We start from the raw sequence: 15,879 nt of genomic DNA on the forward strand, positions 1-15,879 counted from the left end.
GAGCGCGGTTTATCCGCGCCCGGGTTACGTTCTTCTCGATCTTTCGTCAAAGAGCGACGCGCGTTTCGTTCGCCTTTATTCCGTCTATCCCAGGAGCTCTTTGTCCGTCTCGGCTGGTTCGCGTACGCGGAATAGTCTCGACGAGATGTTTAATCGGTTATGAAATTTGCACGTTGAAACGTGCACCGGTTTATGGAGCCGATTCTAACTTCATTGCCGGTGGACTTATTAAAAAAGTTTCATCGGTCTCTTCCTCCTCCTGACGGACGCTATGTTGGCTAGCGCGGAGAGGAAATAGTCGGGAAGAACATTAGTCGAGAGATGAAAGGGAAGAAAAAAGAAGAAAAAGGAAGAAAGGAAATCTAGAAAAGAAGTAGGGGCGAGAGCGACAGACGGGCGGAAAGAAAAGTTACGGTTTTAACACAAGTCAGAATGCGACTAGAGAGAGTCGTTAGACGATGGCATAGCGTACGATGTCTGTCTGATGGACAGCTTGCGAAGAGACCGTGCGTAACACAATCAATTTCAACGACAAACGGTATTTTACAATGGAAACCAAATGAAAACCGAGGCGAATAACGCTTCCAGAGGAACAGAGGTAAGAGGCGTTCCTTCTATTATATTCACCGGGCAAATTGCACTTCATCGTTTAAAATACTCGACGCGGAAAACGGCGGACAAAGGAAGCTGCAGTTAACAGACAATTGGCTTGTCTGGTAGCTACGGCTGGAATTAAATATTCAGGTCGTTCGGCCCGTTCAGCCAGGTATAGCAATAATAACTTCCAAATTGAGTCACTGTCAGTGACTTACGACCGTTTCATTTTCGACGTTGTCTATTATAAACGACGAAAAGCTGACGTTTTCCCAAGTACGTGCACGTATGCATGCTGCACATCGGTAAAACGAAAACTATTTGGTGTAAAGAAACCGAGTGACGGATTCGAAGACGGCTTCGCACGTAACCAGTACGCGACGACTTCGTAATTACTGACACATTGTGTCCCGCTTAGCGTTTTGTTTTCTTTTGTTTCCTTTTTCGTTCGAAGACACGGCTCGTGTCCGTACCCCTTAATGCTTTCAGCAAGCTCGTTAGCGAACTCGTTCCCGTCGAAATATGCAAGCATCGCTTTGTATCAATGCCACGGACGCAAATGCTGTGCAAGTTTAGATTATAAATACACTTGAGAACTTAAGCGGCTATGTTATTATTATAATTATTGTTATTATTATTTCACGCCTCTGTCGTGTAGATGTTTCCTAATAATAGAGGAGACAAAAATATTATAACTTCGTTTTAATTCTTGTCATTTCTCGATGATTTCTTTTTCAGTAGAAATTGCATTTTTATATTTCTTCTATGTACAATGAAATACGTAAAATTTCGTAAAATTCTATAACGGGATACCTATTTTATGGAATATTAAATCATTACCGCTCTATGACACGTTATAATCATCCCTAGTAATAACAGGAGTTACAAGCAGCGTAGATTAGATTCATCAACATCCTCGTCATTTTGTAACGATACAACCCTATGAAATATAAACTGTTCCGCTTGCATAATTTCTCTATCCATTTGCTTGTTTGCTTTAAAACCCGGATAATCATACGTGACAATAAAGCTGACTTAACATATTCGGCTTTTCGCGATATTGTGTTGTAGCGTTAATTTATGACAGATAATATATCGACGTGCGCGCGTACCCATTCACCATTCTATGTCATAGGAGTTACAACAAATAATATAATGTAAATTGGTTACGGAACAATTATAGTATACTATATAACACAATTATAGTATACTATATATAGTATACTAATAACACTGCATTATCAAAATGTATTTAATATTGAAGTGACATTCAATTATTCAATACATATGTATGCCCAAGATTTATTCCGCCCGATCATAAACTTGTTAAGAATGCTAATAGATTTTCAAAATGTAACGAGCCGTGTTTAATAGCTTGCAATACTAGATATTTAACTGCCTTCATAAAATCTGCGCTAACGTAGCGTATAACTAGAGAAATGTAAATATGGTTATTTCGTAATGATGTTGTCTTAATAATGTTTAACATGACACATGTCATAGCAATTTCGTCATACCCTTCTACCACTTTCTTCCTTCTAAAAATTTTAAACATACATACAGGTGAACTACTTTTTATTGCAGGGCTCTTGAGCAACATATTAAAAGTACTAATTATCTTAACAGTCTGGTGCTACAGGAGTCTCTTGATACTAAAGGATCGAGATTCTTGCACGTTTTGCCAGACTCTGTTCTCAGGCAATACACTTGGTCTTGGAATTCTACCATCGTTTACGACTTAATTGATCGTGCACCAAGATCGACCAACCGATACCAATGAAATCTAATTATCCGTACAGCCGCACCAACTTTTATCGCTCAATTTTATCGCGAACATTTTATTGCTCGCCATAATGATTATTTCACTTTCTGAAATTCTCTTTCCGAAATTTATGTGAAAATCACCGTGCATTACAGTAACGTTGATTTAGAGCCTCTTTTGCTGGGACACAGGTGGCCCAACCTTCGTCGACCGACTCTACTTCTACCCGAGGCTGGCTAAACGCAGCGAGCGAAGATACGTAGACTTAATGACGCGAGTTTGATGACACCTTCGCGTATAAGAAGTTCAGATGAAAATTCGTACGCGCGTCACGCACGACCGCCCGTCGAAAATGTGTTTTACAACGTTACATTCATCGCCCGGAATCTTGACGTTATGCTACGTGACTTGTAACTATATATTAAACGTGACACTTGTCATCGGTCTCACTTGTGCTTTTAACGGCAATTACGTTCGTTCTATGTAGAATTTCGAATGGAAACTGTTTTATAAACGTTCAGCCTAGATATTAAATTTCCGTGATATATGTTCGATATACATCGAAACAAAACATCAATTTGTACTTTAAAAAGGTTATCAGAGATAGACTACAATGATCGTATCGTAAGGTAAACGTCGATATACAAGAGATAATAGAAACACGTAAATGAACAAATACGTTTATGTTACACGTCACGAGAAAAATGCCAATAATATATTAATATCAAAAACTGGCACAGAAATCTGAAAAAAGCTTCGCTAGGTGCGATAACAGAAGCAAACTTCAAACCAAACAGTATCGACATTTTCCGCTCTACCCAAATCTTTTTATGACTATGTCGAATTATAAACATCATCGAAAAAACACTGTAAACAACGAGTATCGGACTATCTCGTTCCAAAAGTGATAGAAATAACGTCTGCATTCGTGCAGCACGTTCACGAAAATAGAAAAGCCATGATATTCTAGTATTCAACGAAACAGGGAGCAATATCTAGCTTTACCGAACTAAAAACAGTTGGAACAAATAATTTGTCTTGTGCTTTGATGTTCAGAGGGCACAGGAAAAAAACTAAACAAGCGCATTTCAACTATTTACTTTTCCAATTTCTCCGTGTTGCAGGCTGTGTGTACAGAGCCTTTTTGTAAATAATTAAGTTTATGGACTTGAAAAAGATGTCCTTTGTAGTTACGTTCGATTCAACGGTTCCCGTTTCTTGCCGATAACGCTTTTACGTGCTATTCGATACCGTCAAAGGTTAAAAATTTCGCTTTTACAATTTGCTTTTACAGTTTACTTTTACAGAATACTCGAAACACCTAGAAAGAGATAAACGTAATTAATATACGCGATTTCAATTATTTTAAAGCTTGCCTAGCCACCTCGCGCAATTAATATTAACGAAATTTTATAAACCATAAGTTACAAGTTACGGGTATTAATAAATCTCCTTGCTTAAAATTAGGAGGTTTGATAGTGAAATAAATGAAATCTTACAAATTATACATTATCTGATTATCTTATTTGACGCAAAAATTATAAAATCGTAAAGAAAAAAGACATCTGATAGTGACAAGATATCATTCTCGTATCGTCAGTATCCGATACACGAAATCTCGATTCATCGAACATAAATAATATCGAGAACGCGGCGGAACATCGTCCGGAATTTAATGTGGTGTTTAAATCATATTTCGCGCGCAAGGAATTTTCTTCTACATTCGGTTTCTACTACGTGGCAAAAGTTCGTATTTGCATATTTATTACTTGAAGGGATATTAGGTTAATGAGAGTTTGATTTTATCGTTTGTCGATTAAGGGTTCATCGGTAAAAGGGCGTTTGTATTATGTGGATCCGACGTTGATTTACTTTGCCGAACCACGTTGAATACTTAATACGATCAGTTTTGTGGTATACTTTCACACCCGAAGATGAAACATTACTTGCGAACCGCGTGTTCGAGATGCTTTAAACGCGTCATAAATTCTATACTACTGTAGAAGAGTAAGTTCGATATATTAAATCATTTTGTAATCTGGAATTAATACAGAGAATAAGTTCCTTGGCACGTTAAAGAAGATCGGATTTATATATAGAGATAATTTCGTGGAAGCGAATTCAATTTTAATTAGTTCTCTCGGTAATTAATTGAACTGTTCACGAGTCTAATTAAATTCTATTTCATGGTTTTGGATGTAAGTAATTTTGTTTTAAAATGGTATTCTATCGTTTCAGTGGTATTTCATTCAATCCAAATAGCTAATTCTCAATTAATCGCTAATATTCGGCTTCCTCTTACAAGATCATCTCTCATCCCCTGCAATTGAAAACCAAAAATATCAGAACAAATCTATAAACCTTCGATTGTCAAACGCTACTTTGACAAAATGTTAAGTATTCTTCTCGAAAGCAATGTAAATTAAATGTAAAATACCTAAACGAGGTTGAAATAATTGTCTTTAAAAAGTTTTGCGTGTAGTTCAATATTCTTATCGCTATATAAAAAAAGAAAATTGAAGGAATATCCTAAATAAAATGAAGTTGACGCACAAAAGAGTAATTAATCCTAATTTTATCACATTTTTCTCCATAATTTCAAGTAATGGTAGATATCATTGCATCAGAAACAGAGACAATAATTAGCTCGTTAAAATTAACAAACGGAAGATTAAATTCACACACGAGGAGCACCAAGAGCATTAAACCGCCCATCTTTCGACCACGTGATAATAATGACAGCGTATTAAAGAAATACCAAGACAGTTACAAACCGTGGTCAGTCTTTCGAGGCGCGAACATATCGTCGAGCGTAAATATACGTTATTCCAGTTGTGCTCGTTCGTTTTCTTCGCTTCGTTGCAGCTCGACACGGCCCTGTTAATTCTAGCACAATATTTAAGTAGAGCTTCGTGGCCGGACATACATCAGCCGAATGAATCTTGTCTAGTTTCGCGCTAAAAGAATGTTCTTTAGCTTCATTAATTTGCCTGCAATACCACTTTTCGGGAAGTTTGTTGTGTGTCAAAAGGATATCCATTAAACGATCACTAATGTTTCAAAGGGAAATTAAAAAGTAACATTTCTGTCGTGTACCGCTCGTCGGAGCTCACGCGAAACGAATGTACAAACAAAATTTCATTCTGCATACTGCGACGTTTCCTCTCGTCACGATGCTGCTTGGTCCATTCTGCAAGGTAGAGCTATAGTACGATCATATAATGAAATGCCTTGAATTTTTCAAACGTATGTGACTTGCTCGACATTTTTTATTATGATAAAATAAGAATGGATTTAATATCGTAGGAATTTCTAGTAACTGAATAAAAAATTTAATTTCGTATTCTAGAAAAGTATATTAAAATTCTATGTCTATTGCTAAAATTATAAAAAATTCATGAAAATACTAACACGGTTCAGAAATATATTTTCCAAGAAAATATTTATCTACTTTTTTATTGAATTAAGACCTACGTTTAGTTTGTGATGTTAATACATTAAAGATCAGAATTTTTATCTACCTATCATGTTCGTCCACTAAAATGAGGAACTTCTATAGATTTCCAATGACAGAAGAAATCAAAGACGCGGAGAGACCAAGATAATCCATATTTTTAATTTTTCGTATAGAATTAAAATCCTATATTTTATATATATATATTTTAATTAAATACTAGCGCACCTACTTTAACAAAAAAGCTACTTTTTATTCTAAACTAAAACAAAGTAGCTCTATACAAAACCGTGTTTTTCCAGTCGCGGGTTTCTTCTTGGGATCGTAACGATGTTCACCAGCGCGTCTTGTTCAAACGACAAAAACGGTACGCGCGTTTCTCGAGCCTTTGTACGGCTTACGCAGCGTGTTCGTCGCGAGAGACAGACGCGTAAGTAAGTGCACGTTGCCCGTGAAGAAAAGAGGCGCGCAAGGAGGCAAAGGGAACTGTCCCGACCACGATGTCGTCTCGATTGTTCTTCCCACCTGGCAGAGGGCTGGGAAAAAAACAGCAAAACACCGCTAACAATGCTAGAAATTCCGACGACACAATGCGCCGAATGCCGGGTTGCTCGTTCGAAGAACGACAAGAACCAACGACAGCTTAGAATCGTTTGACCACCATCGATGACGCTCGATCTGGCTTCCGTGATTTCTCTGCTCTGAGAAAATGGAATGTCTTCATTACGATATAAAAGGAATGTCTGGGGTCTTAGAATTATTTAATGTTTGGTTCGATAAATGAGTGATTTAGTAGATAACGACGCTAATTATTAAAACGTTGATCTTTATGCAATTTCGTATTTTTACGAATGCGATTAAAGAAACGGAATCTAAGTAGAAATTTGCTAGACTCGTCGCATATCAAAATAAACGTTTTACTTCTGGTATTTTATACATTTTCGAATAGTATCTACATTACGTACATTTCTTAGATCTTTAAATATCCTATGAATGCATAAACATTAGATAACGAATATCTATTTATGAATGGGTATTTATAGCGTAATTAGTTGCGTTAATAGAATATGTGGCGAAAGGTGGAATTTACCATTGCAAAGTGGCAGAGTTACGTAAAATAAATTCAGGTCAAGCATGTCGATCGATATCGAAGGTACTCTAATAAAAAAAGTCAATTCACAAATAGTATTAACATCTTACATAATTCAATTCTACCTTTCTTGGTGGAATCTTTACAGATCATTTTATTGGAAGTTCATTTCCAATAATCTAATAACTTGCGCAATGTAGATAAAAGGGAGAAACGGTGCACTTAATCTTTCAAATTCAAAAACTTTGTAGCTTCAAAAATACTTGGAACGCAAACATCTAATCTAATTCCCCCAATTCAGGTAATCATTAAAATAATACGTTTAAACTCTCCGTTGATCAAAAATTGCAAAATCCCAGAACCATCTCTTTCAGGGGGCTGTACCATTTTCTTTAATTCCGCTGTTGCTCACCATTTTAAATCGTAAAAGCTTCGAATTAATACGAAAGAAGAACGTAAATAAAATATCATCGATTGCGTGTGGCCTTTCGTTTCCTTCGAGTGGGATCGATAGATCGTCCAATATTGCAAAACGCGGACGTGGAACGGCGGTGCGCGCGGAGCGTAGTCGAACGAAACGACTTTCGAGGGGAATAAAAACATCGCGTTTGTCGATAGAGGTAATTTAGGGCGGGTGCGCGCACGATCGTTATGCTCGGTATAATTCACGAGCTGCTACGAATATACCCAGCCTTGTGCACCACTCGTCGGCTAAATTGGATTTTTGCCGCGTCGATGGGGATGAGAGAGGCCTCCTTCCCTGTCCAATTCCTCGCGCGTTCACGTCACCGGAACTCTCTCGTTCCATCGACATCGTCCCGTCGACGTATCGCCACCGATAATTACTTTATAACGCCGGCGTTACTAATGAGATGTTCGATCAGATGAATCGTTTAATTCGTTTATCCGACGAGTCGCTTAGTATTTATCGAGCTAGTCCTTGATCCGTTTCTTTGCAACGATGACGAGGTTACTTTATCAGAGTTGAATTTAATAAGTTAACTTGATTTAGAGTTTACGAAAATTAGAAAAGAAAACCTACAGTGTAAGCGGAAATAAAGAAAGAGGATTTCGTTGAGGTTTTTAATAGTTTAGATTAAAGACTGAAAAATGGAGAGATCAGAGCAAGCAGTCAGAGAGCGAAGCAATAGGAATGAGCGGAATGAGATTAATTTGACAAGGAATAAAAAGAAAATATATTGAACATTTTTTAAACTTGTAGGAAATCTATAAATTGTTCTACTCGCGAAATGTTCTACTTCGGCGACCTGCTCGAATGATTTAATTAATTAAAGAAACACGCGCGACGTCTAGTTCTCATTAATTTGCAACGAGAATATTTCGTATTGAGCTCTTTCTCGTAAAAGAGGAACCGAGGGTTACATTCCGATGTCGGTTGTCCGCGGGAATTCTTCGAATGCTCGTCGTAATGGATCACCGGTCTTATCGTGGTGAGTGCTGCGAATCGTGGCGGACCTTTTGCCTTTGAGACAGTAACTCGCCACAGCTTGAGAAAAAGAGAACACGTCCCAGCTACCCAACTGGGGAAAAGGTGGCGAGGTCAACCGTTTCCGGATACCGATTCATCTACTTGAAATTACGCGGTCTGACCGCGCGTCGTTTCCCTTTGCTTTGCCAGGCACCGTGCTCGTAAAAGGCAGACCTGAACGCGTTTCGGAGTCAAATACAGAGAGTAATATACGTGCATTGTTACACTTTTTTCTATGAAAATGTATGATAAACAGAAAATGTGGTTAGACAGAGTTAGTTGAACATCATTAATTAAAAAAGAATACTATAAAATATAAGACATAGTTATAAAGTGTATTTCTATATCCTAGAATATAAAATCAGTAGATTGAGCAACATCGTATTCCACCGTACATGTTTCGATTATAATATAAGTCACCAAGTGTTCAATCACGGTATAAGTCCATAGTCTTCGATCATAATTTGAGTCTACAAATCTTCATAATGTATTATGTACTTCCATATTCGCTTGTATGGTATATCTTTGATATCAATCTTGTCTGATCAGTAGACTGTGTAACGTATTATTCCACGTCTGCGAGTCTGAAACGCATTTGCCTAATCTACTTATTCTGTAGACATCACTCGAAGGACACGTGCGAAAATTCTTTCTTCGTTTAAAAGATGGATGTATGTCACAGAGACGCGTAATGTTATTCCACTACATTGACTATTATTGCGGATGTTTATGTAAATTTATATCCTTGCATACGTAACTAGAAAACTGAAACCTAATCTTTAGACATTTCGCACATTTTTGCATATCATATGCGTATTCAGCGCAGTTCTGTATAAACATTCATAGTATTATTATTAAACGATGTTCATGCAAATTCATATTTTTATAAATCCAATAACAGAACTGGAATCAAACGAGAGAATTGTTTCAACGATTAAATCTTTCGCGTGTATATCTATATTCTCTAAAAAGCGTAAACACCCATGATCTATTTTTATTACCACACGTTAAACGACCGAAATACGAAAAAATAAAACAATTCACTCGTTCGAATTTTTCAAGTTACGTTCCTTAGATAGTCGAGAGAAAGAAAGAGAGAGGGAGAGAGAAAGAGAGAGAGAGACAGAGTCACGATATTCCAAGATCGAGCTTTGAGTCGCATATAGTTGATGTAGTCCGAACAACGAGAGTAATATGGGCACGTATGCACAGGTGCATGTGTATAGGACGCTTTATTAATGGACTAACGCCGCCAGAGCCGCGGGCGACAAAGTGGACAGCGGCGTGCGGAATAATGCGTTAGCTCGTTTACTGGAAAACGCGCGCCTCTCCGCTCCATCCCGCGCAAACTAGGTGCGCCAGTTTTCTATGGTGATCGGAGTTTAACTGCATTTTCCTCGCGGTGGCGACCGGGTAAACCGCGTCATGGCAAATTTAGTCTATCGTCCGGCGACGTCGTTCGCTCGCAACGAACCGTCTAACGGACGAGTGAATCCGCAGTCGACTAACGACCGTGTTCATACGGGTGTGCGGGATCTACGCGCCGCACCAATTTCGCCGATGTAATCTTCCGTATCTGTGAAATCAACGGCCGCTCGTGACAAACCTGATTTAGGTTTGATTTAACCATGCGCGTGAAGATATCTGGTGGGTATAGGCTTTTGAATGGTTTCGGAAATTTGATGATTGATATTGTTATATTGGAAGATTGTATGATTGTTTGTGATCGTTGCCTTTTATCCTTTTATTTGTTATTTGTTTGTTAACGTGGTTGCAAATAGAAGGGGTACGTTCGTAGGTATGTGACCAAAGTTTACTTTAAGATGAATAGTAATGTAGAATGGAAGTGAATAAAAGACTGTAAACTATAATAATCGTGTAGGTAACAGAACATTTTTTATGAAGAGCTTTATGTAAACTTTCTCATCAAATCGTAATATGTTGAACTAATATACGACAGAAGGCAATAAAGTATTAAAATTGTGTACGCACGAGTGCAATAGTAAACTCATCTTCTTATTACTATGCCTTATTTACCCACTTTACTCTTACACCAACTCTTTCACTCTCTATGTTTATAAATTCCCTCGTCAATAAATCATACAACGTAAATGTCACGTTCTAATTCAGTTTCGAAAGGCTACAATTAAAAAGTAATACAAACGATATCATAACTTGATTAACAGCCAAACCCACGTGAATTTCATCGCCAAAGACTAGAAAACAAACTTGCGTACACATTGGGAAACATGTGATAGATTCGTAATCAAACACGACAGGAGGCAATCACTCTCAGATGAAAAGAACGCCACGGTTGCTCGGCGAACGGTTCTCGTTAAACTCGCGAACGATTCTAACGATCTTGCTACAACGAATATCCTCCATTGCGGCCCACGAGAACGCAAGTTACAGTCGCGAGATTTGTCAGTCGAGGAACTGCACCAATACCGCGAACGACGTTACGATCGGTCGTGTTTCAAACACGAAGGCAATACACCAGCACAACTTATGAATATTTACACCGGTTGAATATGCATACCACTGACAATGTATTATTTTTGCTCGACGGGGGATCGATACAACCCCCGCGCGGCACACATTCGACCGCGCACCGACTCCCGCCATTTGATACAGTCTCGCGCAACAGAGAACTACATAAGTAGGCGGGTTACCTGGTCACGTATATGGGGTGAACTCATTTGATTTGATGCCTCTTGTTAAAATTAGCGGTTCTTGAAGAGTTGGGCGGTATAAAATCGTACAATTTTAAAGGAGACAGCGTGAATTAAAATTTTATAGAGAGGCGTCTTAAAGTCACCAACTATTTTTCTGATTCCGCTGCATTAAATTTAGCTCGACGACTTTTGCCGATTTTATTGGTTTTTTGAGAAGATTTATGGTATAAAAATTATGCTATTTTAGAAGTGAAGAAATGGATTTGAAATTTTATAAGAGTAAGTACTTTGAAACTTTGAAGGTAAAGTTGAATTATTTCGCAAATTTTATTATGACAATTCGATTTGTGATAAATTTTTCCACGAGATTAACTTTACTGCGACGACATTTATATTTCGATCCTCTTCTCGTACAAATTCCTTCGCAAGAATTGAAGACAAAATATTTCCAAAAAATTTCTCTACGTGTTCTTCCTCCCGTTTCAATATCACGCAGATATTTTCGTGGCATATCAATCCCGGACGATAACGATATTGACGTAAAATCGTCACGGAACATTCGAACGAGCTCACCGTGTATAAGCTTATTCGCAAAGAGAGCACCGAGGCCACAGGGTGCAGAGCGAGAGAGCGCTGCGCGCACGACCGCATTCTGTTCCGGTGAACGATGGAAACTCGTCGATCGTGACTAAAACGTGGACGATGGCCACTGTATTTTTTTCAACCTCCTACCGGGTGTATTTTATCGCGCGAAATGTACAACTGGAATCGAAACGTCACGACTCGATTTATGGCTGTGCACCGGCCGACAGTCGTTCTCCGCGAATCTAACCGCCGACTAGTCATTAGCAAATAGATCGCGACTAAAGAAAAAAAGGGAGAAAAGAAGGGAAGAAAAAAGTAAGCGGGCTTGCTAGCGATAGTGATCAGCGCTCCGTATCGTTCGCATCGCGTTTATATCAATTAGGCTCTTTCCCTGACAGAAAGATAGGAAGAAGGGTGAAAGGGATGAGTTGACACGACGAGATTTTAGCAGATATTTTCAGCCGGCTGCGCTTCAAGTAATCCGGACTGGTCTCAACCTTTCCTGGGGCTCGTTCCAGAAAATGGCGCGTTTAAACTGCAAATGAAAAATAAGAAGATCCGACGAGCAATCTCGGATTAGACGTCTAGCGACTGTCTTGCAGGAAACAACGCGAAGGACAGATTCCGTCCAAGAAGGTTTTTCAAGCACTCCGGTGTAATCGTTCTTGAAGTATAGAATCATTTTAGGCTTTTTAGAATAAGATTAAATCTGTATCTCTGTTTGTATTTTATAAATATAAGCTTCTACTTATGAATACGAAACAAAAAGAACTCCGTTCTGTTTTCTCTTTCTAACTTGAAACTGAAATTCAGAATCAGGTTGCCATTGTTAAAGAGTAAAGGAGAATAAGAAAACTAAATACGTAATGTTTAAGCAAAGCATAAGCAAACTCTTCTTTCTTAAATGTCTCTCGAATTTCAGTCACGTTTATATCGTCGTCTGTACACTCAACGAGAGCAAATAAACTACAGCTCCTATTTAATGTTTACTAGTTTAACACAACCGTAGACCAAAATGCGAGTGAAAATACAGAATTTAAAAGCTTAAGCTGGATACACAAGCCCTAGTTCTCTTTTATTTAAGAGTAGTTCATCAAATATGTTAACTCATAAAACAGTTTCATAAACAAAGATGCTCTTTTAACAATACCAAAAGACAAGGAACGCACACGTTACTTTAATTCCATTTCGTCCTTTCATAAAAATTAGTCGCAATCGGTCTGAAAAAGGACCGCGAGAAGCTTGTTGCAGAGTTAAGTGGCCGAAGAACGCGATCCAATCGAGAAGGATCAACTATTAAACAGGATGACGTGCTATTTCTCGAGTCGGTTTTCGCGGTGAAAGGAGACCGCGGTAGGAATTTAATGCGCGACCAGGCTTGGCCCGGGAAAAAAGGGACCCGTTGCAAGTCCCATAATTCAATTAAACCCACTGCGTCGGTATTTAATGGGCCGCGACGCTGTAACTTCGTTTTGGACTGGTGCCACGGAACATCGGCTTTCGCCTGTCCGATGTAAAAGCGCTGCACAACGGACGTGTATTCCCCTTCGTCCGTATTTTTTCTCCTCTCTCTCTCTCTCTCTCTCTCTTTCTCTCTCTCTCTCTCACTCGTTTTTCTCTGTTCTTTCTTCTTCTTCCCCGTCGTTTCTTCGTTCATTTTCTTCCTGCTTTTCTTTCGTTTCTTTTGATCGATCGACAGCGGCACAAAGTAAGCAGGAAAGGAACAAAATAGATGAACCAAGCAAAGCGGAAAAGAGACATGTCCCGCGGACGTACGGCGTACGGCGTACGGCTCGTCCGTTTCGAAGAATAAATTGGAACACGGTTGCGACAAACTCCACAGCCCGACTTTAAAGTAAACTATTGTTGCTCTCGAATCTACTTCCGGGCATCGAACGGAATTCCCATCTACGAAAACACGAACCCTCTGAGGCGAAAACACGATTCGTTCGACTCGATTTCTCGCTGGATACGGGATCCAACCTTCCCATTGACCTGTTGCGAATTAGTCGAATTAGTTTTTTTCTAGTGAGTAATAGAATGTAGTGTAGCAGAGAAATAGGGGATACTATTAAGTTCCAGTTCAATTTGGTGATTTAGAAAATTTCGTAATTTTCTGTATTTGTTTTTAGATTACTCTTAGAACTTAAGGATTTAAGATTATCAGAGGAAGCTAAATTTACGCAACTTTTATTTACACTATTTTATTGCATGGTTCTAAGTGGGTTAATCTTGTTAAAGAGAGAGCGAAAAAATCGTAAACATAGTTTTAAAAAACTAAACTCAAATTTGATTGCTCGATAGATACTGTCGTATATCAGAAATCTTATATTAAAAGGAAAAAGATAGTTTACAACATTACACCCGCAGGAGTGAAGGAACACAAAGAAACGTTGTTACAAGTTTCTTTTCCCTAAGACGCATTCACGAACTTCGTACAATCGTGAAACTGTCAAATTCCGAACGGAGAAACTTGGGAACTAACCGAATTGAACGCATTACACAAAAGTTGTCGCCTAAAAGCATGTGAGAACTTGAGTAACATTTTCATGGAGCGTTCGAACGGGGAACTATCGACCATTTCCAACGGTACATGAGAAGAATTTCGCGCGTGAAATTTCAAAGTCGGGAAGAAATGAATTTAAATTGGCCGTTGGTGCGACGGAAACGCCTGGGGGAAAACTTGCCGGCGAAAAAAAAAGGTTAATATGCAAACGACAGGTTCGACAGCCGGATGGTTTAATGCGGCGGGTGCTCGTCAAAAGGCGAGTGAAAATTTAAATAAACGTTTACGTCGACACGCCGATTGATTTTCTGTTCCTCGTTTAAAATTCAAATTTTCCATTAACGAACATCTCGTAAAAGAACAGGCATTTGTTTTAGCGAAATAAACGGTAGCTGAGAAATCTTTTGAAATAAAAACTTGGAATTAAAACATTAAAGACCGATAATAGACGAGTACGACACAAATATCACAAAATGAAATCCACTTGTCTCATTGCATTTCTCAAATAATGTTTTTCAATTTCGGAGGAAGAAACTATGTCAGATTATTCTATAATTCAAGAAACGTATGGTGAAAGAAATTCGAACACCATGTACGCAATATAGAGGAGCGGAATGTGAAATTGTCCTATGGAAACTACTTTACAGAAAGCTGATGAATATCGAGTTTAAATCGAGTACGATTAATTTATGGGTATACGAAGAACCCGGTTGCTGAAAGCTGTCGGTTCTTGTCCGGCAGCAACTTTTCCATGCCAATATATTTGCGTTATCGCGCGGGATTGGAGTTAATCGGATGAAAAAGTTAAATATTGTCGTACCACGCTACCGGCCGTTAATATTCCTCCTGCTGCTTAATTTTCGCGTTTAGCACTTTTAGCAGGTCGCGTGTCAGAGCAGTGGATTTGCAACTTTCCTTTTCATGTCGGGAAAATCGTTGTGGAAATAATGCGGAACAACGAGAGGTCAGGAAGTTTAACGAATGCAGAGAAAGCTACACGTGTTATCTTGATCGAATTTATTTCAATGAATTAATGCCAGAATTACGGTTATTGTGTATGGGTATTGATTTTAACAGCCCATTGAAATTATGCAAATATTCATTAACCTCGGGATAAAATAAATATCATATCACTTTAAAAGAACCGATCACGAAATCCTTAAAAATTCTTCGCTTTAAGAAAACCTGACCTTCTTCATATTACGTATTTCATATTTTCTACATTTCCGAAAATAACAGAATTAATTAAAACGCCCGAACTTAGTAGTAGAATTATTAAGTAGAACTATTAAGTAGAAGTACTCACCTTCGTTGTCGATGGAGAAGATCCCAATGCCGTCGCCGCCCCTAATGGTGTATCCAATCCTGGAGTCTCCTCCTAGCGGATCCGCGTCCTTAGCGCGCACAGTGGTCACTAAAGTCCCGATTGGTTGATTTTCAAATACACTCGCGGACACGACGAAATCATCGAACACCGGTGCGTGTAGATTCTCGTTTACGTCGACCATTTCTATGATAACCATTGTCTCGGAGGATAAGGATGGTTCACCTCTGTCTTTCGCCACAATCGTCAACGTATGCACTTGGCGCTCCTCGAAGTCTAAGCTTTGGGTGGTCCTAATAGTGCCGGACATTTTATCGACTTTGAAGTAGCCCTCGCTCTCCATGGCGTCAGACAGGAAGTACTCGATGTCGCCACCGGATGCCTCGTCGGGATCGGTCGC

At 38.8% G+C, this 15,879-nt stretch overlaps 2 protein-coding genes across 9 annotated transcripts in view; both read right to left on the reverse strand.

Moving 5' to 3' along the window:
* LOC100740873 (fat-like cadherin-related tumor suppressor homolog) overlaps nucleotides 1-15,712 on the reverse strand; it is a 340,184-nt gene extending 324,472 nt beyond the window's left edge. For all 8 annotated transcript variants that reach the window (XM_012388221.3, XM_024369173.2, XM_024369172.2 and 5 more), the window contains exon 1: nucleotides 15,462-15,712. In XM_012388221.3, the coding sequence (XP_012243644.2) occupies nucleotides 15,462-15,678 (217 nt within the window). In that variant the 5' untranslated portion in view covers nucleotides 15,679-15,712. The remainder of the gene's footprint in view (nucleotides 1-15,461) is intronic.
* Nucleotides 15,713-15,748: 36 nt separating this feature from the next.
* LOC117151937 (fat-like cadherin-related tumor suppressor homolog) overlaps nucleotides 15,749-15,879 on the reverse strand; it is a gene marked incomplete at its 5' end in the record, with an annotated part of 4,551 nt that continues 4,420 nt past the window's right edge. The window contains one exon of the mRNA XM_033321945.1: nucleotides 15,749-15,879. Within this exon, the coding sequence (XP_033177836.1) occupies nucleotides 15,827-15,879 (53 nt within the window).

Source organism: Bombus impatiens, unplaced genomic scaffold (genome assembly GCF_000188095.3).
Source record: "Bombus impatiens unplaced genomic scaffold, BIMP_2.2 scf_0543, whole genome shotgun sequence".
In the NCBI taxonomy this organism is placed as follows: Eukaryota; Metazoa; Arthropoda; class Insecta; order Hymenoptera; family Apidae; genus Bombus; species Bombus impatiens.